This window comes from Brachyistius frenatus, unplaced genomic scaffold (assembly GCF_029030835.1).
Source record: "Brachyistius frenatus isolate BFR_SWC_R1_liver_20210118 unplaced genomic scaffold, ASM2903083v1 Contig_152, whole genome shotgun sequence".
NCBI lineage: Eukaryota > Metazoa > Chordata > Actinopteri > Embiotocidae > Brachyistius > Brachyistius frenatus.
The window spans coordinates 775,848-802,451 of NW_027210751.1; the positions used below are offsets into that span (position 1 = coordinate 775,848).

General features: G+C 42.5%; 2 protein-coding genes across 6 annotated transcripts in view; one reads left to right on the forward strand and one right to left on the reverse strand.

Moving 5' to 3' along the window:
- The window catches only part of tmem178bb (transmembrane protein 178Bb), a 113,990-nt gene extending 98,609 nt beyond the window's left edge, over window positions 1–15,381 (reverse strand). The window contains exons 1-2 of one of the 4 annotated variants that reach the window (XM_069716125.1): window positions 15,293–15,381; window positions 14,238–14,935 (exon numbers count right to left, since the gene is read on the reverse strand). In XM_069716125.1, the coding sequence (XP_069572226.1) occupies window positions 14,238–14,619 (382 nt within the window). In that variant the 5' untranslated portion in view covers window positions 14,620–14,935; window positions 15,293–15,381. Of the gene's footprint in view, window positions 1–14,237; window positions 15,109–15,150; window positions 15,232–15,292 lie in introns of those variants that run through there. The other 3 variants (XM_069716128.1, XM_069716127.1, XM_069716126.1) reach the window with 3 other exon arrangements.
- A 4,704-nt stretch (window positions 15,382–20,085) lies between these two features.
- mrps33 (mitochondrial ribosomal protein S33) lies at window positions 20,086–25,876 on the forward strand. 2 transcript variants are annotated; one of them, XM_069716143.1, is made up of 4 exons: window positions 20,086–20,251; window positions 22,207–22,236; window positions 24,384–24,600; window positions 25,331–25,876. In XM_069716143.1, exons 3-4 carry the CDS (start codon window positions 24,386–24,388, stop codon window positions 25,434–25,436), a joined length of 321 nt encoding a protein of 106 aa, XP_069572244.1. In that variant the 5' UTR covers window positions 20,086–20,251; window positions 22,207–22,236; window positions 24,384–24,385; the 3' UTR covers window positions 25,437–25,876. The 2 variants fall into 2 exon arrangements, with proteins under 2 accessions (XP_069572244.1, XP_069572243.1); XM_069716142.1 differs by lacking the exon at window positions 22,207–22,236 and having other exon boundaries at window positions 20,087–20,251.
- Window positions 25,877–26,604: the final 728 nt, after the last annotated feature.

Genomic DNA, 26,604 nt, shown 5'->3' on the forward strand with positions numbered 1-26,604 from the left:
GAACTCTAAACATTACTGTAATAAAACAGACATAAGTTTACTGGTTGGTTGAAAAGGTTGTAAATGGCAGACATACTGTGTCACACTGTTACAGGTAAAGTATTAATATTGAGCTGGCTCACCAAAATTACAACATTTTATGTTCCATGATCATACTGTTGATTTGGTAAATGAACATGTTACTAAATATAGTGGTCAGAAGTCCTTTTTCTGCGATGAAGATGAGACAGAAGTGACTTCATTAAGCAATAACTGAGTAACTCTCTAAATGTCAGTGACCAAAAAAAGAAAACACTTACAGAGTGGTTCATTTGCAGATAATCCTGTTATTTTTTGCTATTTGACAGCTGCACACCTGAATCCTTTTGTCAGTGTTTCTGCACACCAGCAGCAGACCATGAACAGTCCTAAAGCCTGGTGTTAGCGGCATCCCAGGAGTATTTTTGGGACAGGTGGACTCGATCAGGGAAAGAAGGTTTACATGTGGATGCACTTAGCTAGTAGCTGGGGAGACAAACACATCAAACCTGAAGAGACACTTCAGAGTTTTTACACACTGAAACTGAGGTAACATTAACAATAAGATGAACCTTATGTAACTTTTGAATTTAGCGAGATGGTAAATTGATCCCATTTGAGTCAAACTTCAAACTCAGTAACAACTAAAGTTTGTTCACTGTGACACATTTCAGGTCGTCGATTATGAACGGCTCCATAAATGAAGTCTATCTGTGATAAAACACACTTTTGTACGAGGAAAATTTGTTTTTTGCTTAAATCTTTTGGGCAATAATCAGCTGTTTGATGATTAACTTGTGTCATCTGCAGCTTACAGATAACACGGTGACATTATTAAAACAACATGCCTGTCTGTATAACGTGTCTTTCTGGGGGCCTCATTTGTTCCATTGTGCTGCTTTGACGTGCAAATAAAAAAATAATTTGTATCTGAATGTACTTTTGAATAACATCAGACCAGACTACCTTCAAAGCTGCATTCTTCATCCCACAGCCACGTTGTCAGAACCAGTTCTTTTAGCATAGATCAGCTGTATAAAATCTCTTTTGAAAGCAGTTTTAATAAGATATTCTTTCAAGGTTGCAAATAAAACTGGACTTCAATGTTCACACCTCTTTTGTCAACGAACCTTTTGATGTCAATAATGTCACAGTTCATCCGTGTTGTTTAGTTTGGTCTTATTAGTTTCTTCTTTACTCTGTTCTCGTTTAGTCTTGTCAGTGTCTTTTCCTCATCCTCTGGTCCTCTGTCTCTATGTCCTGAGCTTTTTGTGTTCATTTCCTGTTTTATTTTGATAACTCAACTTCTGCCTTGTTTCTGTCTTAACTTCCTGTCCTCTCATCGTCCCACCTTTGTCTGATTGTTTGCCCCACCTTGACGGTTTCCAATTGCGTCCAAATGACCTGTCTTCCATTCACTTCTTTGCCAGTTCATCAGTTCACAGCTCTTCGTTCCAGCGATATTTGTCAGAGAGTTTTCCTTGTGTCTTACCTGTGCCTGTTTATTTCTGGATCTGTTTTTGCCTGCCCCTTGTCTCTGTAGATTTCTCTCTGGTTTTTGGACATTTTGGAGTGAACTGTGACTTTGTTTTTGGATTGCCCTGATGATACCTCTGCTGTGATTTTTCGGAGTTTCCAGTAAACATCTTTGAACTGAGCAGTCCGTCGGAGAGTCGTGCGTTTGAGTCCAAACACTGTCTGCCCCACATGACAAATAGTTTTGTTGACTGAAAAAAAAGACCAAAAAGAGTTATCTATAAAACAAAAATAGATTAGGTTGAAATATATGAGACAAATTAACATGAACCTTGAATCTAATAATGGCAACAACAACAAAATAAAACTATAATGTTCAGACTAATTAAGCCAGAGACTAACAAGATGCACTGAGTAATATAAAGAAATATATACGTTTATTTTCAGGCCATTAATAAACTTAAACCCAATACAAATATTTAAAGTCATAATGCACTGTGAAACTGGAGGAGTGATGGTGTTTGGTCACTAAACATGTCAACTAAGTAGAAAAGTTTGAATAACTCCAATTCGCTAAAAAAAATATTCTTTAACTTGAAATCAGCTGAAATTTTTTAAATTCTGTGATATATTTTTTTAAATGACATTATCCATGGTGAATGGCATTCAAAAACAAGTGACCTGGACATGCTGGGGCTAAACCTGTGTATATTTTAATGACTCATACAATAATAATGAGTTATGCTGCACTGTAAAATTGCATCATAATTTTTCCTGAATACACTGTGGACAAAAAGACAGATTGACCTTTGTTAATTGGTCTTACAGATCTTGCACGGAGTGCGGCAGCAAGCTGACAGATGTAGTTGAGCTGGAGGGTTTCCGGAGGATCGGGTCAGGTGTATCTCGCTCCTTTACACTCCTCTTTCTGTTTGTGATTCCTGTTAACACCACAGTTTATCATATGCTGGCTCCAACAAAATAAATTATCTGATTTAAAGGGTCTGTGCAATGCAATATGATATTGTAAAGGCTTAAGTAAAGTGGAATTAAAATGTATAGCCTTTCCTTAATACTCAACAGAAAGTATGTGTTTGGTTTCTTCAAACTTGTAGCCCACGGTAACAAGCAAAAATGATTTGAGTCATTCATGATTGAAGATACCTCAGAGGGTTCATCATACAAGTCTCTAAACTTCAATAAACTTTCTTTAATCAAGTCGTCTCTGAGACCCGAGGATCAGCATACAGACACAACTGAGACCAGCTAACCACAAGAAGGAACAGTTACATGTCCTCAGAACATCAGATGGTAGAGCTGTTCAGTCTTTGTAGAAGGGGGTGAAAGAATCCAGCTTGAGGGCATTTTAAGGTTTATTGCATTTAAAAGGTGCTGAAGGGAAATTAAACCACTTCTGCAGAGGTTAGTGGGGACATAGAGGGTGTCTAAGGTTAAACAGCTGCTAGATTGTGTCCTGCAGGTTTTTATAGTTTTGTATTCTTGATTAGCACAAAACAACTATAAAACACAGTAGTGTAGACAACCTCATCTCTATCGACATATTAACCAATGTTTGTGGTGCTCCTGTGTATAATATGCAGTATTATAAGTAATGTTAGTGATAACAGATAATCAGTGTGCCTTGATGCTGTTCTTTTCTCTCTCCCTCCCTCTCACTCCAGCCGGCCATCTCTGGCCTGTCAGAGGTTTCTTCCTGTTAAAAATGAGTTTTTTTCCTTGCAGCTGTCACTGAGGTTCCTCTCTATAATGTTGAAAGGACTTTACTGCATTAAGTCCCTTGAGATAAAGTGTGTTGCAATTTGGTGCCACACAAATCAAATTGAAAATGTTCATCGATGAAACTAACTTGTCATCACAGCCGCAGTTTAGTTAGTTCATCCTCCACAGAGTGAGTGGGGGGGGGTTCATGCCTCCTCACATATTTGCCTTCTCCTGTCGTGACTTATTTCTAAACAGTCCCTGACAGCCAATCACGTCAAGAACACCTTGTCTCTATGGAGATGTCACGCTTCCATGACACCGGCAGGCGGTGTGGGCTAAACGTACGGAGTCAAGTCTCTGAAGCAGAGTACACGCTGTGTCACCACCCACAGCTCGCATGGCATTCCTGTGGAGCAGTCATTAAAACGGAGTCTTACACACACACAAAGCACATCACCATGTCAACTTCACCTGCCAACACATCCAGGAAGTACTCACGTCCATACCTTCCTTTGGGCTAAACTTGTATGTGAAGATGATGTGTGTCATGAGTTTGAGTTTATGTCACCCTGTTTTATCTTTGGAAGCAGTGTTACTTCTGGTAGTAGACAGCTGAAGCTGCTTTATGTTATTCAACTAATGTGGAGCCTTCTACATGCAACAGGACATTTACTTTAGTGTTTCAGCTTAAAGGTTTTTAACAAAAGACATAGATTACTGCTAAGAGCACTTAGACACAGGCAGTAGACAATCATACAGCTGCATTCATTTAGATGAAAATGTACGTTGTAGAAAATATCAAGGGACAGGCATTGTTTTTTGTCAGTTATTTATGACAGATGAGATACAGTTGCAGTCGGAATCAATTATGCTTATAATCCCTTTGTGGTGACACCAGGCAAAGTTGCTTTGTTTGTAATTAGTCCAAAAAAAATTTGAGTAGACATAAAGGCAACAATCTATTTTGTTTCCTTGCCACAATACGATATACTTTAATGTCCCCATGGGGACATTTTCTTTTGGGCAAGTGTTGCTGCATTTGATAGAATTCTGCATTCTGGACATAACATAGCAATATTTCTAAGAGACATAAATAGCAATATTTAAGTAAAAAGAGACTGCAGGTGAAAATAAACTGTACTTCTCATCTCATTATCTTTATACCTTTTTTCCCACTTCGGTTTCACAAATAAAGTTGAACTGGATTGAAAAACAGAGAGAAGAGAATGAGCAGGATCTTCTTAATGTGATCGTGTGCATTCATGGTGGTATCAAAGGAGAACTGCATCATTTATTATTAATGTCGGATGAATCATGGTTTTATGTGTGTGGTTTGTACAATATACCCATCTCTGCAGGTAATATCTGTGTCGTGTGTGTGTGTGTGTGTGTGTGTGTGTGTGTGTGTGTGTGTGTGTGTGTGTGTGTGTGTGTGTGTGTGTGTGTGTGTGTGTGTGTGTGTGTGTGTGTGTGTGTGTGTGTGTGTGTGTGTGTGTTAGAGTGCACATGCATCAGCTATAAAAGGTGGCTGTCCTGGGGCTGAACATGCTCCATGTGTGTGTCCATGCTGCCGTGGCTGGTTTGTGAGAGAGAGCATGATTTCATCAAACATTGATGGCTGTGGGGAAACAAATCACATCATGCTTCTTCCTCCTCCTCATCTGTTTCTCTCATTGGGACTCACTCCATCTCTTCTGCCTGTGGTTAAAGGAGTCAAACTGACTTCAGGATGAGTAAGTCACCCGGCCGAGCTGAGCTGCTCTGTTACTGTGGACTCAGTGAAGTCTACACCCGAATATGGTTTATCCACTGAGTTATGCAGCTGTCATCCTCTGCATGTGTGTTCATATTCTTTGAAAGGCACAAGACAATATTATAATGGTTCCATTTTGTACAACAAAGCTGGACTGAATGAAGAGGATGTGGAGGATCTGATGCTCAAGAAACTCTGATTTTGAATGTAAAAATGACGTAATCCAAACACAATATTTACTTTTGTCTTATTTTATCTTTTCCTCTGTTTCTGATATGTTGAGGTTGTGATCAAGTTTTTTGAAGTTTGAAGTTTTTTTGTTTGTTCATGTAAACATGGTTGAGCATCTCCTGAATCTGAGAAACCTGTATTTGCTATCTGAGGGCTGTGTCACAAAACCATAATTAAGAAATCACAGTTGCAGAATAAAGCGAGGCTTGATCTCGTCTCATCAGTGCATCCTGGTTTAATACGTTTCACAACTGTCAAGCCTGGTTGAGCAGGTGGGGCAAGGTCAAGCCTGGTGTAATCAACTCAGATAAATACGCATTCACGGTTGTCTTGTGAAGCCCACCAGTTCGATCACAGATTTACCCATGTGGAAATGGAGAAGGCGCGTCACATATTTTACTGGAAGAGATCAGCAGCTCTTGCATGGAAGCGTATCAGGAGGTAAAAGACAAAATGTGTAAAAAAGTAAACACTGCTGCTGCAATTAAAGAGCGTGAAAAGACATGGGAGACAATAGTGGACCAACTGAATGCCTTAATATCCTAACAATAAATCTGTCTGTGTGTTTTATATATATATATATATATATGGACATGGAGATCACTGACCTATTTGAAAACACATTTGCAACTTTATTGGCCATTTCTAATGAGCTCAACAACTGCAATAAAATTGTCATCACGTCTCTTAAAATAACATGAACACCAGCCTTAAAAAAAAAATCTACTTTTTAAATGCAGGTTTATAAAGAGAGAAAAATGGCCAAAGAACAGCAGACGATAAAATAACAGTAAGTAATTGGTTTCTGATCATTGTGCCTGCTGACTGAATGGCAACAATATTAAACAAGCCTTGCTGTTAGCCTGGTCTAAAGCAGGCTGGCTGCACAGAATAAGGATATGGACACTCTTATCCAGATTTCTAACTACTTGCACAGTCACAAACAAAGGTGTGCCACTTTTCATGTTTAACCTGGAGGGGAATTAAGTCTTTGGGTGATGCAAGGGTTAAATATACTGTGCCATTTAAATGAATGTAAGCATGGACACGCTGTGGAGGTCAGGTTATAACATGTCCAGTGGAACAAGTCAGGTCATCAGTCACAGTCACACTCTCCCTCCACAGCGGTGTCACAGTAACCCTTCAAAATGGTCACTTTGTCTTTGTTAACAGCACAGGCAGTAATAATTAACCAGGATACTAGTGTGTATCACTTAAACTGATTTCTCTGTGCTCCACGTCCCATCTGACAGGATCAGTCACAGGTCCATGGAAATATACTCAAACTTTATGAAGACCAATTACATTTCATATTGCAACATGGACCAAAGTAATATGTAATTGGTTTAGCCCACAGCCCCACCCCACCCTTTTTTTTTATTCAGTAAGTCAAGATTTGAATTGAATTGTGAAACCAAAAATCAAGTTGACTGGTTAGATTCCAAAGAATCCAGCATGTACCTCCTGACCTTTACTATCTTTCAAAGCTCAAATCTCTGCAGCCATTATCAGTAACACAACCTGATGCATGTAAACAAATATAAATCAAACTTAATGTTTTAGAGGGAAAAAATAAATAGTTTGCTTGGTTTGGTCTTTGAACAAGTGCATATTTGAGGAGTGAAAAACTACGAGTGACAACAGAAGTGAGGCAGCTCACAGGCACACATTATGTTTAAGCTTTATGAGACAGGGTAATGAAGAGCTTCTCCTGCCACCTCACAACAAGTGAAACCACCTCTGATGTTAAAACACCTTAGTTATTAAAAAGAGAGAAAATAACTGTCAGATGTGTTAAAGGACGTCTGAGTAAACCCACACTGAAGTATTTTCTCTCATTTCAGTCCATCAGTGGATCAGGATGTAAAACAGGAAGTCATCAGTTACTGAACAACTGAGAGGAAAAATCCTCAAATCCAATCGAGCTACATCGAGGAGAAGTGACGTTAGCTTGTTAGAATTAAAAGCCAAACTGCTCCTGGTGCCTGACGAGCATTATGATACGACACATTTGATATGGGTTCGCATTAGATTGCTGCTGAGTGAATTTTATTCTGTCTGACACTCAAAGAGAAGAACTTTTACACGCTGCATTCATTACAGTCAGGTGCACTTACACATCACTCTGCAGAAAGAAGCCCTCGTGCATTCTGAAAAAGGTTTTAAATGTTTTCAGTCAGATTCAGGTGGATGGCCTCATTGATCCCTCAGGACTGCACTGTGTCTGTGTTTCATTAGTCTTTGGGATTTAATGGCTGCAGCAGCAGCTAACAGGCAGTCAATCAGTTTCCTCAGCTGGGCTTCAGACTGCAAGGCCACTAATGAGCACAGAGTGCTTCCATGTGGATCTGAATAATTTAACTGTTTCCAGGAAGACGAGAGAACCTTTGAGTCTGCTGCTGTGGCCACAACAAACCATCGCTCACGTAAATAACCTGACAGCTATCCCTCTGGTTCACTCTGGATACGACCGTGATGGAGGCTCTATTAAAGGTGGGGTACGCAGCAAAACAAAACAAAACAAAACAAAACAGTACATCAAACTTTCTCCTGCAGTTCTCCTCTTTCCCTAACTGTTCAGACCACAGACTGGATATTAAAGTGTTCGTAGCTTCAGGTCTATAAAATGGTTCTGATCCAGAAGTGTCTTCAGCTGCAATACCAGCGAGTGCCACTAGAGGTCGGCTCCAAAAAGCCTCCGGCTCCATAGACTCCCATTCAACTTCTCTCATCAAATCCAAAGTGAATAAAATGTGTCCATCAGTTATCTCGGTGTTGTTAGCTAAAGTCACTCCTTCTTATTAGTTTTCTGGAGGTCCATCTGAAAATAATCCCTCATTCATTAGAAAAGAAGATTCAAGAAGACCTGTTTTTGGGGGCGTGTCTGTTTGATTGACAGGCCTGTGGTGCAGTCAGGTTACATCTATCGGTGGGCGGGACGTAGTATCGTCAGGTTTCCGATCAGATCGGTCAGATCCACTGCTGGCTCCTCCCCCAGCTCGTCCAAATATGGTCACTTCCTGCTTCAAACTAGCAAGATGGTGACGGACAAAATCTGAACTGGAGGCTTCATAATGTTCACAAACCAACGTGCGACGTCATCGATGGTTTCCGTTTGGTTGCACCAGACGGACACAGCAATTGGCACGGGCTTTGTTCCTCCACACAACACAATGGTTACCTAACAGCCTGGTACAGCGGCTGCGCCCTGGTTGCCCTCTGAGTGCCTCAGAGGGGGAGGACAGTTGAAACAGAGGTAATGAGGTACAATCCCATTTCCCATCCCACTGCCCTAACCCTTTTTAGGAGGGCCCTCTGGGTAGTGGCCCTTCAGAACGGAGCTAGAAGCTGCAGGGCTTCAAATCTTTAAGTAAGGAAATGGGATACCACTCGTTCATCGACAGTATCCCAAATTCGCCCACATTATTTTATTTATAAATTTGTAAATCTCAGGAATTAGATTATTAAATTTATGGAAATATACATTATAATGGCAACATTGTGAATCTCAAAGAATCTGCTATTAATGCTCCCAAACAAGACTTCATTCAATCTGTTTGAACTAGAAAATAGCTTTATTATCCTAAAACTGCACTTTTAGATGACAACAATATTCTTGAAAAAAATGCAATTTATTTGATCAATATATATATATACATTTATGTCCATGTTGTATTGCTTCAGTTTGTCTTCTATCACTCCATTTGGAGTCTGCATCTTAAAACACTTTGTTTGGAGGGCTGGATGATCACCAGCTCTTGATCTCTAAAAGAAACGGGACGCCCTGCCCTATGTGGGCAGTAAGATAAGGCCACGGGGGGAACTGGCATCTGGCCTTGGTGTCTCCTATTGTTGCCGGTGCTTTAATAGGCACTTCTTCTCTTGGATTTTCCACCATTGAATCAGTCTTGATATGTGACAGGATGGAGTGTGCAGCTACAGCGGTCAGGTGAGCAAACTTCCTTCCGACACACCGACAGCTTTTGTTTGACTTCATAGCCTTCAGATGCAACTGAGTCTACATTTGTGGTGGTTATTGACAGAGAATATGCCTCCAATTAGCAGATTAGTTTTAAAAAGTTACTTTTTGTTATTGTCACTCAAATTAAACCTCAAAGGCAAATGATGTAGTTCCAGCTAACCTCCCTTTATAATCATCCAGGTGCAGGATTAACAAGAAGTGAAAGCAGCGGGCCTCCACCTCTTCCATGTGTCTATGAGTAGCTTTGCCAGCGGGCTCATCGGGAACCTGTGAGGCACCTTTAGCCTCCCGTAGTGTCAAATTGATCCCTCCCCATGATACGGGCCCCTGGGGAGGGAGGTAATCCAACCCTCTCCTGGCTCTTTCTGTTCAAACCAAACTGTGAATGTCTTGATCAGAACCTACCGGCCTTTTCCTCACAGAGCGTCAACAGATGGCGCAAGATGAGGAGGCTTCATCCCCCCACCCCCTCCCCTCTCTATGTAATCCTCTCCTCTCTGACATCCTGCTCTACAGCCAACCGCAGCTTTCCTCCCTTCTTTTCTCTGTCTTCTCATCGTCGGACGTCTGCGTGCTGCTGTTCTCTCTCTCTCGAGGAGCTTTCCCTTGTAACGCTCAGAATATGAGAGTGAGCTGCTCCCACAGCAGGAGGTCAAATATCGGGCCGCCGTCACGGCATCGGGAACCCAGCTAACATATGCCAAATGTTTGGATTATCAACTTGAGCTGTATGGTGAATTAACACAGACATCTACATGCTGTTATGGTTGTGACCTATTTAGAGGAGAGGATGGCTGCACAAAATCCCAAACAGCTCAGGTCTCAGATCTCAGATACAGAGTTTATGCCTTGGATTATCCTTTTCTGTTTTATGTCACCATTCTGTATGTGTATAATGTTGCTTTTGACTGACCCGCACAGCAATGGTTCATCATGCTCCACTATATTTAATGGTTTCACTCTTCAGTCACAGTAAGTGATTAAAGAGGAGTTTGTATACTCCATATTTTATGTAAACGGACTTATCGACTTTCCCGTCTGCATGTACATTAAATGGCTCCACTGTCGATTAAGGCATCCTTTACAAAATACATAGTCTTTATTGTCATGACACTTACTTACCTGTCCGATGGGTTTGATCAACTATCTTAACATCAGCCACTTATAAAAGTCCATTTCATCCAGCCTGTTTTCATTACTAATAATTCCATTTTGTCACAGCCGTTGGCGCCACAGAGATGCGCACAATGACCACCGCACCGTGACGGAGCAGGTAGAAAAAAGTCATGTGACCAAGTAGAGAGGGAGGGAAGACCGCATAGCGAGCGAGCAGGTCGGAGGTGAAGTCTGTGTAATGAGGAGGTCAGAGGACCCCAAAGATCGGTGTCTGAGCCAATGATAAAGAAAAAGTCAACGTGGATTTCTAGCCAAGTCGTTTTTCTGTTTAACCCAAACCATATAGTGACTGAGTTTATAGTAGTTTATAGTAGTATATAGTGATCTCTTCCTAACCTTAACCATGACCACATTGTTTTTGGTGCCTAAATGTAAAGCAACTTGCATTTATATTAACTGCTGAGGGGGCACCACATACAAGCCTTACGTTTACGGTACGTTTACATACCACCTTAACAACTGCAGAAGTTCCTCCCGAGGTACGTCTGCTTGGAGTCTTTTCATGGAGTTTGTTAAATGTGGGAAATCAACGGTCATTCTCTGATAATTCATGCAAAACCACTCACATTCACAAACACACACATTCTTCTCGAATGTAAGTGTTCACCTGTTACCACTGCTTCTCTCACTCTCTCCTCCCTGCTTCCATAAATCTGCATAATGATGCAGCCTGTGATTATGGAAGTTGCTAGAAGATGAGGACGTGAATGGATGTTGCTGATCCGGCCAAACAGCAACAGCTGAAGCATCATCAGTGCACATGCAGAAGAGATGCATGCATGAGCACCAAAAGATTGGTCTGAGAATTGTTCATATGAAGTTAAATGTGAAAGGAAATCAGAATAAATCTATAGTCAGAGATATGGGTGCTTCCAGGTTATGAATCAATCCTGCATGACAATAGTTGTTCTGTATATTTATAGTATATGAAAAAATGTGTCCAATAATTACATGAATGCATCCTGTTTTACCCCCTCTGTAAAGAAGTAGTAGTAGTAGTAGTAGTAGTAACAGTAGGAGGGGCGGTGGAAGCAGCAGGACAGGAGCATTAGAAGCAGTCCTTGCAGTAGAAGTAGTGCAGAGCAGTGGCAGTAATGGCTGTCATCCCAGTGTGGCAGTAGCACTAGTAGTAGACGTACGCTGCAGCAGGTGTAGCAGATGAAGTAGCTTCAACAGATACAGTAAGAGAAACATTAGTAAAGGTAGTAGCAGTAACATTAGTAGTTACAGAAGCAGTAAAAGTACGCACTGATAATATAAGTAGGAGCTTGCAGTAGGAGTGCTGGTATAGTCAGTAGTAACAGCAGTGGCAGATTGGCAGTGTTAAACATTACTAGGATTACCAGCGGTAGTAGTGATAGAAGCAGGAGGAATACAGTAGTAGTATCAATGGCAGTGGTAGTAGTTGCTGCACTAGTAGTAGATGCAGTAGTAGTGCAGCAATGGTACTGATTGGTGGTTGTTGCTGGTAAATGATCACATCACTGTACCACCATGCAGCCGCTGAATGAGAGCTGTAACGGCTGTCAGAGGATCATACCTGCACATGCAGAGCACACACAGATAAAGAAAAGTGTTCGTATCCACAGCTCCGTCCTCACTGACCCATCATGGAGAAGTTATTGTCAGATGCATCATGATGACAAACCCGGTTGTATTTTTCCACGCTGATGGAGCTGAGAGCTGGAATAGATCAGAGCCCTCTATGGAGGCATTCATCTGATCACTGAGCACACTGAGTCTGGGCTGCCCATTACTGCAGATGGTAGGCCATCAAGGCTATTGAGGCGTCCTCAAAGGAAGGCACAGCTGCAGCACACACACACACACACACACACACACACACACACACACACACACACACACACACACACACACACACACACACACACACACACACACACACACACACACACACAGCCACTCCTGTTCCAGCTTGGACTCAGACCAGTAACCTCCATCATAGACCTCATCCGCCCTGACTTCACACACACCCTGCCTGTGTAGCACCATCACCTACTGAGGCATGAGGGTAAACTTCCCTCTGCATATTGTCTTAAAGAGATTTTATGAATATTTTTTACTTTGATTGCAATCATCATGTGACACCCATCGCAAACAGGAATCGTGGTGGTTGTTCGAGTGATTCAACTGCATGAACATTCATCAAAACCATGTCTCATAATCATGACTCTTCTCTTTACTCCGTCTAGTTTCATTTTTCATTCCTTGTATTCGACTGTGTGATTAATCATTGTTTCCCAACCTGAGAGTGTGAATGAGGCTGTTAAGGTAAGATGTCACGAAACGATTTTATAGCCGAAATGGGAATCACTACATGACATGTGTCTTCTGTAAAAGCAGCTAACAGTGCTATGACGAGGTTTTAGGCCCACCAGATATTTAGATTGTTCACCATGCAGAACCATTAGTGGTTTCTCCCTAATGAATCCTGCAGCAGGAAAATCTGGCCAAACGTGCAGCCAGAGTCATAAAGAACTATAACTACCTTCAGCCACATGAAGAGTCCTGAGAGACCTCAACACCATAGAGTCTGATCACTTGGACAGACAGAGGACACGGAGACAGATTGAATCCACTGAAGAACTGTGGACAGCTCTGCAAGATGCTGAACAAGTACCTTAACACACTGTGTGCAGGTGTACCAATGAGAACTGCTGCTGTTTTACAGGTAAAGGCTTCTCACACCACATACTGACCTGAATTCAATTCTCTACTACACTTTGTTAACTGATAAACTAAAACTATTCATGACATTATATTTTAAGGCAGCCTCTCCTACTTTCAGCATCTCAAACAAATGGAGGCCTTCTGTATTTCTACACAATGTGTAGATTTGTCTTCTCTTCATGTTGCTTGTTTTGTTAGATTATCAGCACACACAAAAAAACTCACTCAGAGAACAATTACAATTACAATTATATATATATATATATATATAAATAAAACAGCAACAGGTTGTAAGTCTTTGTATTTTCATGTACACCAAGCAAATGGTCTGTACTTGTATAGCACTTTATCACCTTTTGGTCTCAAAGTGCTTTACCATAGTTTTCCCATTCACTCCATGCAAGGTGCTGCATCAGGAGCACATTCACAGCAACTTCGGGTTCAGTGTCTTCCTCAAGGACACTTAGGCATACGGACAGGAAGAGCTGGGGATCGAACCACCAACCTTGTGCTTCGTGTTCAACCCACTCTACCGTCTGAGCCACAGCCTCCCTACAACAACTAAGTGAGTCATTGTGGGGTGCTCATGACTCTCTTCCACTAACTCACTGACTGTAAAATGGGCCCTGTGTCAAAAATACTATGGTACTGGGATTAGAGTGTAAATTAATCCATATGAGCCATGTATTATTCCACTATACAGAACACTATACATAGCAGTACACACACACACACACACACACACACACACACACACACTCTTCCTGTCTCGTATTGAGTGGTGTAGCTGGCAGAGCTCATACATCCCGAAGTGATTATGTCATTATTTGCAGTAGGTTCAGGTTAAACTACAGGACAGTTCCACACAGACCTGAGAGCAGGGACAACACGCACGTTCCGATACTCAGCGTCACCATTAACACGCGCCCTCGATCTGCAAAATAGCATGACAACAAGCAGTCTGCAAGCACAGGCCGAACCCGTTCACAACCGGAGACAACGACGCTCTGCCTTTGGATCAACATTTTCTTCCAGAGGAGAAAAGCTCGATGCCCTTGTTTGCCCTTTGGCCAAGTGAACCGAACATCCCCACAGAGCAGCTTTAATCATGATAAATACCTCCGCACATCTCTGAAATGCACACCGATTTTTCTGAATCAACTTCAGCCTCACTTGTTTCGTTCTTACCTTTCCGGATGAGATCTTCGATTTCCTGGTCGAAGCCCAGCCGATGGCATTTCCTCCACAGCCCCATGTTGGTGGAGTTGTACTGCCTGCTGCATTCGTCCGCGGCGCTCATGGCGAACAGCTGCCGCCGGTTCCTGGCCAGCAGCAGCTTCTCCTCCCAGCGGGGCAGGCTGCTCCGGCTGGCCCGCAGCGGCAGGCTGTTGTTGGGGATGTAGATGAAGCCCGGATCCTTGCGGCGGCTGGAAAAGCTCCGGCACCGCTCCCTGTACCTCCTGGCGTCGGTCTCGTACCAGTGATCGGAGCACATCGCCACGGCCAGCATACCCAGGGCGCACAGAGACAGAGAGAGCCCGGCGTAGAGCAATAACTTCCCGGCAGCCATGCTCGCTTCTGTCACAGCCGCATCAGCACATCGACAGACGGACAGCTCCTCTGCGGCTTCACCGCCAGCTCAGCTCACATCACCTCTGGAGAGCAGCGTCGGGACCATTGTTGAGGCGGTGATTAATAAGAAAACAGAAGGCAAAACCTTCCCGGTATCACAGCGCACTGGAAAAAATAGTCAGTAAAATCCCTTATTCCGGTGTTTTCGGCCACAAAGTGCCCACGTCTTTTCCTGCGTGCGCGGCGCTGCAGCAGCTCGGCGGAGACAGAGAGGACGCGTATCTTATCTCAGCCCTGTTCCAGCATCCATCTGTCTGACAGGACGACACCAACATACACAAAACACATCAGCACACCACCCAGAGGGCTTCAGTAAATCATACACTAGGCCACGTTTCACACACACACACACACACACACACACACACACACACACACACACACACACACACACACACACACACACACACACACACACACACACACACACACACACACACACATAAAAAACTGTCACTGCATAACCCACCCAATAAACAATGGAGAACAAAGCGGCCACTGAAGCTGTAGACACCGCTAGAGAGAATCTGAATTTAACAGGAGCCCCATTTACGAATAAAAAATGCGCCTCAGATGACGTGACCCTCCCAGATTTTTTGACAGTATCTTACCTGATGTGCGCACACACACACACACACACACACACACACACACACACACACACACACACACACACACACACACACACACACACACACACACACACACACACACACACACACACACACACACACACACACATTCAGACCGCAGCCCGTCAGCAGGAGAGAGGAGAGGCAGCAGCCAGCGGAGTCAGCATCCCCAGCACGTCTGATGGGATGACGGCAGCTGCTGCCGAGCAGGCCTGTCCGTGGACCAATCAACACCAGTCTGTGCTACAGGATACATTATATTAGACTGAGCTATCGTGAAACTACTTCTGCTGCCATTACAGCTGCTATTTATAACCCGTAACATCAGTAGCCTATTGAGCTCAGACGCACTTCTTCCTACATACAGACAGACAGGGACAACTGAAACTGGATGTCCAAACAGGCAAAGCTTTCAACTGTCCTAGAGAACCCCCACAGGTCTGAGGACTTCAGGTCCACCAAGTTTGGCAGGTGGCTACTAGTTTGTGGTCATTTAACTAACATTTTACTAAACGTGTTTTCATAAAGTCCTGTGGCTGCACATCTCTCTTGAGGCCCTGCCTTTAATTAAGGCCCCTGTAAAAATGTAAGGCTTTTAAGGCTTCAGCAGATGACATGTTGTGTTGACATACATTTTACTGAATGTGTTTGTGTTTGATCAAATTAACATGAACTAATAACAATACTGATACAAATAACTTAAACTTTTGAAATCCCATGAAAACTGAGTAGCAAAGCATGTTTTCAGGACCTTGACGGTTTTACCACTTCATCCAGTTATTACTACCATATGTGACTGTTATACTATGTACCAAGCCACGTCTGTGAAGCGTCCTGTCCATATCCTAAACTGTGTGTCAGGTGAGAAACCAGGCTGTTTTAAAATGTAGAACAGTAATGAGAAACCGTTTTCGTAAATAATGACTGAAAAGTATGATTAATTTATTACCTTCACATAAACTATAGAAAAGCAGTCTGATCAAACATGTCTTGGAGTGCTGTTCTTGTGACAGTTGCAAAGAGTCTTTGCATGCTTGTGAATGGGATGAAGTGAGGCAGCATCTGCTGCTCTGAACTGACAAACACACCTTCAGCTCTGAGCCGGCTGCCGTCAGACTGATCACACTGTGTTGACTGACTGGAACACGTATTCACAACATTATTCAGATTATTTTGAATTGTTAGCCTTGTGAAGGACATGAAGTCATTACAAGTCCTAATGATGTCTGAAGTCAACAATCAATGTTGATGAAGTTAAACATTAATTTAAAGCCATCGTATTTTAGTCCAATGTGACATCACACCCCGGAGTTTTACTGACTGCAGGTAGGAAATAACTGTCACTGATGCACTTTAATCCTGACTGACAACACAGTAAATTGTGTCACTTTTTTAAACTGTTAAATTTCTTTCTTTGCCATTATAACTTGTAGCTGATGTAAATGACACAGTCATGCTCCCTAGAGGAAGAACCCTAACCATTTAGGTGACTTCCCCTTCAGCTCCACCCTGATGTGTTCTTTGTGAACAAACTATTTTATAATTTTTTCTCATCTGTTATGTTACCATCAGCAGCAGGCAGCTGCTTTTATTGAAAAACTAAAGCCAGCAACAGATGCACTGACAGAGATAGTGGTGTATTCAGAATAGACAGATATTTTCCTCAATAGTTGAGACCAGTGCAATTAATACTACAGCTAGAAGAGGCTTTGGACTTTTAGTTTTCTAAATTGATATATTTAGAAGGTCAAAAATGTATTAGAATTTGTCAGAATTATACAGAAAAATCAGTCGCTGACGAGACTGAAGTGTCTGCACAGAAATAAAGGGAAATGTTACTTTTAATGATGAATGTTCACTCACTTAGCGGCTGCACGGTGAGGAAAACACAAACCCACAATGTAACCTTGCGTGGCAGAGGTGCCTCTTCACTTTCACGTGTTGTGTGTGTTCAGGTTCTCGGTGCAGCTGTTTCCTGTGTTTACTGTAAGGCAGTGAGTGACGTTCTGCTGAAAACATCCAGAAGAATCTCCCAGGCTGCTATTCTCTGTTTCTACATATCTGGCGCCCCCTTCTGTTAATAAACTGCAGCGACATAATAGAGAGCCTGCTGCTGCCATGGAGACCTGTCGATGCAACATGACTCCAGTTCAATTTGAATCATGTTTTCCAATTCAAAAGACTCACCAGATATTCAGAGCAGCTTCAACCTGAATGAAAAAGCTGAATACAATTTTAAAAGAAGAAGCTTGAAATATAAAACAATACTGTTAAAACGCATTACATGGACACTGTTTAAAAAATGACCTCGTTACATGCTGAGCTTCTTTCCTCTCACTCTTTCACTCTCTATAACTCATGTCTCACCATCACATCTCATTAACGTCATGCTTTTTCTCTCCCATAGTTTCTTCTTATTATCTGTTGTCTCCATTCAGTTCCTTCACTCGTGTAGTTTCTGTTCTTTCTTTTCCAGATGTCACGTCATGGAGCTGCATGTCTCTGCTCTGTGATTGTCGTCTCCACCAACAGTTCTTCTCTTGTATCTCTATGCTGTCCTTTTCTCTCTCTGCTCTCCTCTCACGCCAACCGATCGAGGCAGACGTTCTCCACCTCTGATCCTGGTTCTGTCGGAGGTTTCTTCCTGTTAAAGGATGTTTTTCTTCCCTCTGTTGGAGGTTTTTCTCCCTTAAAGAGGAGGCTTCCCCCCCCCCCTCTCCTAGCTTATGTGGGAATTGTTGAATTGTTGGGTTTCTCTGTATAATGTTGTAAAGTTCTGCCGTAAGGACTTCGATGTGTTAAGTGCCATGAAATAACCTATATATAAATCAAGTTGAATTGAATTGAATTAAATTGTAGTCTCAGGCGATATTCAATTCTATATTCCAGGAACGTATCTCCCCACCAGGAGTTCTCTAAATTGGACTAAAGGTTCCTCACTAACAGTTTACACTTCAGAGTTTTTCACAAAGCTGCTGAGAGACACTTTTAATAGAGAACACAGACAAACAGAAACGGCAGGTTTGGCAATTTTGCTATACAGTAGATGAATGAACAATTGATATGTCTGCAGTGATTGGTAGACACTTGGTTTGTTTTACTATTCACTGACATAGAGAAATCACAGCTAGTGTCACTGTGCACTTAATATAATGCAGGTAAACTGAACTTGATTAGTATTTCTGACAGACAACTGAAGTGCTCCAGGTTCATAAGCGCTATGAACTGATTTTAGTGATGCAGATTACTGCAAACAATCATATCTGCTGTTGTTGGATTGTTTGGATTTATATGCTGATTGACTTTTTAGAAGCTTGCCAACATCAAGAAATATGTTGCTCTTCTGGTTCATTTAGAGAGCAGGCCAATTGACTACAGGACTTAATGAGCAGGTCTGAGTGACTTTGAAGTTTTCTGGACAACCTTTAACTCTCACACTGAGGAGCTATTTTTAGTGTTAATAGGCTTTATCAATCAGTCTCCGGCCAAAGCCTTCAAAGTCCTGAAGTTCGGAGTGAGCGGTCTCTTTTCAGGAGTCTCTCCTAATTTAGCCCATGAGACACAGCTTTTAGTTTTTATCATATTGCTGAATAATCGACAGGTCAGGTCTGTCGTGACATTATCCTATTGAATTTATTTCCCTCATCAGTATAGAATGCAGTGTTTTTGTTATTGAGTCCAGGCTGACCAAACAGCTGAGAGCCACATGAAAACAATGTGTAGTTGTGCACGTTGTGGAAGCTAAACTCAGCACCTGGTGTTGCCATGTGGGTCTGTGACCTCTCTTTATGTTTCTATGAACACCTTCACTCATTTAGTTGCACAAATTGGAAATAGTTCTGATGTTTTTAAAGAGCCTAAAGTTAAATGCCATGAATTGTCCAATATTTTTTTATTTTACTTTATTAATCCCCGAGGGGAAATGTCTTCACTACAGCAGGGGGGCTCTCAGGGGGGAGCTGCTGCAGCAGGCTGCCACTAGCGCTGCGCCAGGTAACCTGATCTGAGGTGCATGTTTTTGGATGATGGGAGGAAGCCGGAGAACCCGGAGAGAACCCACGCAAGCACAGGGAGAACATGCAAACTCTGCACAGAAAGGCCCAGGACCGGATTCGAACCCCGAACCTTTTTTGCTGTGAGGTGACAGTGCTAACCACTGCACCACCGTGCCGCCCTGCAATAACAGCATTGATTACTATAATGGTTAAGTATCTCTGCTGACCTGCATTATTATTATTATTATTATTAAATAATAATAATAATAATAAAAAAACCCGTATCTATTAATTTTATCCAGCCAAAAACTATATTTGGGAAAAATCTAAGAAAGACATTGAATGAAGTTTAGTTTTTGTGATGATTTTCCAGAGACTGTTGTGCATTTATTTTGGCAATGCCCATTTGTAAAACGAAATAAGGGTAAAACCTATGTACCTTCATTACTATATATATATCGTATCTTAAAAATGAAAGATAACCATATAGGCATCTTACGTCACACCCAGTAACCGAGTGACAAACGGAACTTCATGCAAAGCGTCTTAAACCCACGGAACAATGAAGAGCGACGGACTTCCTGTCAACATTGAGTGCCTAAAACGTACATTAATCTACATTAACAAGAGCACAGTGGTGGTGTTAATTTTAATGAGAGCTAATTGATACAATTTTTGTAAGATTTTAAATATATATATCATGATACAAAAAAAAAAACCGTTTAAGTTTAACCCGGAAGTGAAAGCAACTAACCAATCAGCTCCATGGAAAATGTGTCATGCGCGATAGAGCCGGTGGTAGCAGTAGTCTGTGTGAAGGTGAACGGAAGCGACAACAACACGAGTACAGCTGATTAAACTGTTCATTAATCCGAGTTTCAGCGGCGTCGACAGAGCTTTTAACTGAACGTCGGTGTGTCCACGTCACCGGCCTCAGACTCAGGTAAGGCAGCGCGTGATCACCGCGGGACACCCCGTACTGACGGTCTCCACGTTCCGGTGCTTTTTGGGGGAATAACACCCTGAAGTGTGAAACATTAGGCTGTGAGTAGAAACAGGACACACGGGGCCTCTTCTCACAGTTTAACACAAATACAGCAAAACTATTCAAACAAGTGTGATGCCGAGAACTGCATAAACACCTCTGATGAATAATGCTTCATTAACTTTATTTATGCAGCTTTAAGAATCAGATGGTTATTATCTGCACTTACTTTGGGCTGTGAGTTTCAAACAGTTTCTAATGACACAGGCTGAAATAATAGGGATGCAGAACAAGGCAGCAACAATCAGTTCTGTTGAATGATGCATGCTTCGCTTAACAGTCACGACAACACTTCAAATCAGTGTTGATAGGAATGACGTGATTTTATACTAAATGATCAACTCCATAGTGTACATTTGACACCCTGCATTTAATTGTTCGCATTTAAAAATCTAACTTTAATTTAAAATCTAAAATTGGGCTTATTAATATATCAGTAAAGTATTAAGGTGGAGGTGAACATGTTCAGTACTGTTGAAAACATATGCTCCTTTCAAACTAACACAGATGCTTTCATGAGACACCCTGTCCTGCATAACAGTCAGTCATACAAGCAGCTGGGCAGACAGACAGGCAGACAGACAGGCAGACAGGCAGACAGACAGGCAGACAGACAGACAGGCAGACAGGCAGACAGGCAGGCAGGCAGACAGGCAGGCAGGCAGCGGATCTGACAAAGAAAGGGTTTTGTTTGGGAATATTTAGATGGCCGCCCAGGTATAATAACAACCTCCCATGGATCTTTGGTGACCCATTTCATCTTTCTTTAATCTGTCCGAGAGATTAAAAAATGGGAAACACTGTCTATAAAAAAACACACACACACACACACACACACACACACACACACACACACACACACACACACACACACACACACACACACACACACTGAAATAAATGGTCAAAAGTGGGATACAGGATGTTCCTCATCCCGGTGGTCCTGGTCCTGATGGGAGGAGGCAGTCAGAGGCCCTCGTAATGCACAAGGCCTTTTTCCTGCTTCTGTAAATGTCACTGATGGTGCGATGACTGCTGCCCATCATCCTCTGTGCAGTCGAAACTACCCACTGCTGCCTTCAGCTGCAATACCAGAGGTCATCTCCAAAAAGCCTCCGGCTCCATAGACTCCCATTCAACTTCTCTCATCAAATCCAAAGTGAATAAAATGTGTCCATCAGTTATCTCGGTGTTGTTAGCTAAAGTCACTCCTTCTTCTTAGTTTTCTGGAGGTCCATCTGAAAATAATCCCTCATTCATTAGAAAAGAAGATTCAAGAAGACCTGTTTTGGGGGCGTGTCTGTTTGATTGACAGGTCTGTGGTGCAGTCAGGTTACAGCTATCGGTGGGCGGGACGATCAGATCTACCGCTGGCTCCTCCCCCAGCTCGTCCAAATATGGTCACTTCCTGCTCCAAACCGCTCCAAACTAACAAGATGGTGACGGACAGAATCTGAACTGGAGGATTCATAACGTTCACAAACCAACAGGTGACGTCGTTGCTGGTTCTGATTGGTTTGTCTACAATCTTGACTTCGATGCAGATAAGGTCACACATCAGTGTTTTCCTCAATGATGTCAGAGCTACCAGTTTAACAAGTTCACTGCCTGTAACTGGTTAGCCAGTACATCTGTCAATGAAGAGCACTTGATGTAATCCATCCCACCATGCGCTCCATCTGAGCACTCTATCCTCTAACTGGATGAAGTTTACTTGTCTCAGCCAAAACTGTGACTGTGATAACTGGATCATTAATTATGCAACCGTAGTATGTAAAAACTGCTTGTCTGTCCACATATGAAAGTGAATTTAGAATTTCTTTTTAACTTTTTTTTGTGTGTGTATTTTCCAGCTGCTGTCAGTGTAACCACAGCTGGCAACTGTAAGACAAAGTTTTGTTCGTATGTACTTTGTCATTTGGGACAGCTGCCATTTCTTGACTGTTTTTAGCCGCCACTATTTAGCTGCAGTGTTCAGGCCAAGCGGCTGTTTCCACCTGACATTATCAACCGTCCTCATCTGTCCATGCAGCTGTCTGTTCACATCTGACATCATCATGTGTCTCCACATGCAAATTAACACTTGTAATTGGATCGCACTTCCTCAATCTGTATGCAAATGAGCACAAACAGCATGAAAATATACAAGTAAATAATTACTAAAAAGAACAGATACATAAGCAACAGGCATTTAACAAAATGAGACATCTTTGCTCACTGAAGCCTCATTGCAATGCTCCGTCTGTTAGAAATAAATTAGGTAATTCACATTTACACTTTGAGCTTGAAACGTTATTGGACCTGATTGGTTCGGGTCAGATTCATTTATTGTTCCTATGCGTCTCCGTCATTGTGTCTCCATAACCTACGCGTGTCCCACAGCTATGGGTCTGCTGTGTGTCAGAAATGACACAAGAAAATAAAGAAAAAAAGAAGATAAACCCAGAGGAGGCTTCGGGGAAACAAGCCTCACATAGCAGCCTGTGGTTTAAATCACTAAACAGCTGCTTTATAGCCAACAGTTCACAGTAAATCTGCTGCTTTCTGTACAGTTCAGCTGCACTCGCCACAATCACACAGCAGATCAAATCAACATAAAAGTAGAAAGTTTAAAGATTGACTAAAGGGAAAAAAACATCCTAAAACTAACAAACCTGCTGTAATGTGACGGTAACATATGAGAGCAACGGGTCAGATGTGAGCTGCATTTATTTTGAATCCTTCAGCTGAGTAGGACTTCCAGTGTGTCCCAGGACGCTGCTCACACTGCTGAGCGAACGCGCCCCAGACCTGATGTCAGTGTGTCCAGGGAGCGAGCACAACCGGTGCGTTAGCCGGCTGTGATCCGATCACGCTCTGTGAATGTAGCGCTACATCATGGTCCACATTTTGTGATAAAAGTATGTGATACAGTCCTGGGAGCGAGACAAAGTTCCTGAGTTTTGTGTAGATCCATTTTAAAGACCGTAGGGACACAAATGAGCTGCAGTTTATTGAAAGGAGCTGTAACAGTGTCTCAGAGCTCTTCAACCAGCTGTGAACGATGAAACAGGAAACCGACTCAATCTGATTTGATGATTTGAGATCTGTTCCAAAAACCACTAGCAAGAGAACTGCAGCCCTTTGAAGGGTTTATTTACACCCTGTAACAGGGTGGGTGGACGGAAAAACAATAAACAAAACTGAACTAACACTGAGCATCCTTCACTTTTCTACTCAAACGAATTGATAACCACAAGACGGCACCAACCAATCAGCTCGCTGGAACACACTCACAAAACCACGTTCAATCCGATGAGCTCACTGTCATGTGTCCCGTTTATAACTTGAATGCTTTTAATACAAAAACTGTTCAACTTTTTAAATGGCAATCAGAAAATGTGCTCTTGAAATAATTTTCCACATCCCGGTTCAACTTTTTGATAACTGTTTAGAGCACTTCTGAAGGCACTCCTAAAAATGTAACTGATAATACCAATAACAATAACAATGAAATGCACTATACCGCCATACCGTCATATATTCTGAGACGGTTATCACTGTTACCGTTGCAACTGTATTCATCACACGACAGCGCGACCACCAGAAAGAGAGACAGATCCACAAATACATGCGCAGAGCGATTCAAGTACATAGTACGTAAGGAGGGTTCACACCACCACTGAGAGGTAAGAAGGGGAAAGATGAGATGACTGGATGGTAGGATGGAAGTTCGAGGCCTGGTGAGGAGCAGAGGGGGCTTCTGGGATGTCTGCAGGAGATGCTGCAGTATGTCACTGTTGCCATCGGAGGCTTTTGGACAGTGTGGTCGCAGGGAAGGGAAGGAAGGCGGGAAAAGAGGCCTGAGGGCTTGCTGCTCGTGTCGGGTGCCACGAGGTTCCACATGCTGTCTCGGTTGTTGTTTCCATCCTTGAAAACCTGGCAACCACATGTGATGTCATCTTCTTTTTCTGTGTAATTTGTATGTTTACAAAACCATTTCCTCCCGGGGATAGCAGCACTTTTTCTGACACCTGTCTCTGCTCATCAGTCATGGCCGGTCTGTCCAACTACGCTTTGCGCGTGGCCCGACTGAGCTCGCAGATCTTCGGGGAAGTTGCGCGTCCGACTGACTCCAGATCCCTGAAGGTGGTCCAACTGTTCCAGGAGCCCCCCATGGCCAAGAGGAAGGAGGTGTACGACTGGTACCCACAGCACAAGATTTACTACGCCATGACCCAGAAGCTGCGGTTCATGGGATTGTTCAGGTAATGTAGAAACTAGATCTGCTGCATTATCTGTACAAAAGAAACCAAATGTCCCAATACCACCTCCCATAGATGCCAGTCATTTTTCTTTTACAGCTTCAAAAAGGCCAAATAACAACAACATAAGGCCACTGTTTCAAAATCGGAGAATACATTTATCTACCAACAACCGAGGAGTCCATATCTGATTGTGTCCAGCTAACGTTAGTGTTATTCTGGGAGGCTAAGCACAAAATACTAAACTATTTAAATGATTAAGAGCTCATTTTTACATCATTGAAATGTGACGTATGGATGTAATAACTGTTGTCTGTAATAACATTAAATCAGTGCTCAAAGGCCTTTAAGCAAAGCTCTCAAGTGCCACCAGTGGCACTTGTACCACATTTTGGGAACCCCTGCTGCAGAGGGCCACGGAGCCCCTCCCAGCCGGTGGTGGACAAGGGACGGGGTCCAAATGAAAAAATGTGTTACTCAACACTCTGCTGCTCTTTTGAAACACAATGACTTTTCTGCTCCGTTTCCTTTTGATGTGTTGTGTTCAGTGTCTGTCAGTGAAACGCAACACTTCTGCAGGCGCTTCACATTAAAAGCCTCCCGGTACAGGAAGGCGTCGTGGCCTTTGAGCCGCCAGAAGGCCTTCAGTGGGAGAGTCTGTGCAGAAAGTGTTGAACTGGACTCCGTAAACGTGTCCTGTACGTCTTGATGAAATCTCTTCTTCCTCTTCCAGAGACGAGCACGAAGACTTCAAGGAGGAGATGCGTCGCTTGAGGAAACTGAGAGGAAAAGGGACCCCGAAGAAAGGAGAGGGGAAGAGAGCGGCCAAGAGGAAGTGAACGGCACCGGTTTCCTCCTCCATCTTCACACTGGACTTCAGTTTCTTTTCTTTTTCTGGAGACAGCATTGGACTGTTTACACTATCGGTGTTGGAGGATGCTCATCAAAGTATTCCATTGGCTTGATCCGGGCCGTCCATGTGCTTTGTCTGAAGCAAGAGAAATACCTCACTGAGGTCAGCGTTACATAAATGGTCTGATCGATATTGCTGGTATTGAACTGAGTTCCATCCTTACGTTTTTGAACATTGCTTTGCGTTCAAGTCACAAATAGCCAATCGAATGCTGGTATGTGACTTTCAGTCCACAACAATAAGATCAGCAACAGAAGCCTCATGTATTTTTCAGAGCGGTGTGTTGCAGCTAAACTACAGCTCATGTGAAGTTACAGAAAATGACACCCTTCATGTTTTCAAAATAAAATCAAAATGATAAATGTGTTGAGTGTTGCAAAGCTCCTTCTTACTGTTAAGAAACTAGAATACAGTGTACACTGGTACACACCTGTCTATACTGCGTACATAGTTTGTGACCATATATACTGTATATTCCACATGGTGTCTTATGTGAGATACACTGATGACTGGTAAATCGCCATGGTAACAGTTGTATGTATAGTATGTTGCCTCTCAGCTGAACCCTGCAGTTTCAAAGCTGAAGGTTTTGGGAATATTCTGACCTGCACTGTTTCACAGCTGCAGGACGGAGAAGAAGTGCTTCCACTGGTCCAAGATGGAGCTTCCAGCCTGACGGCTCAATACCTCCATCTGTTCCACAGACGCCCCAAATGTTCTCACGTCTGCCAATTCTGCCTTTCTAAAATTGTCAGATAATTTTCACTGCTAAAGTTACAGTATGATCTATGAAAGGTTGCTCGCTATCATCACATCTGGAGGGGCTCAAAATAATCATTTTGACAGCTGTTAAAAGGAACAGGATGCCAGTGAATCAAGCACTAGCTCCACCTACAGGAGGGCCGTAGTATGCAATCAACAAATGGTCCCAAGTGGCCAGAAAACTTTCGTTTTTTTAATTCTGTTCATAGATTATTTTTTTTCAAGTGAATGTCAAATATGATTAATGTCCAGTTTGACAGAGATTTTTTATTTTTTTATTTCCAAATGATAAATATTGTTTTCTTTGTTGTAGGTGAATTTGGTAGAAAATG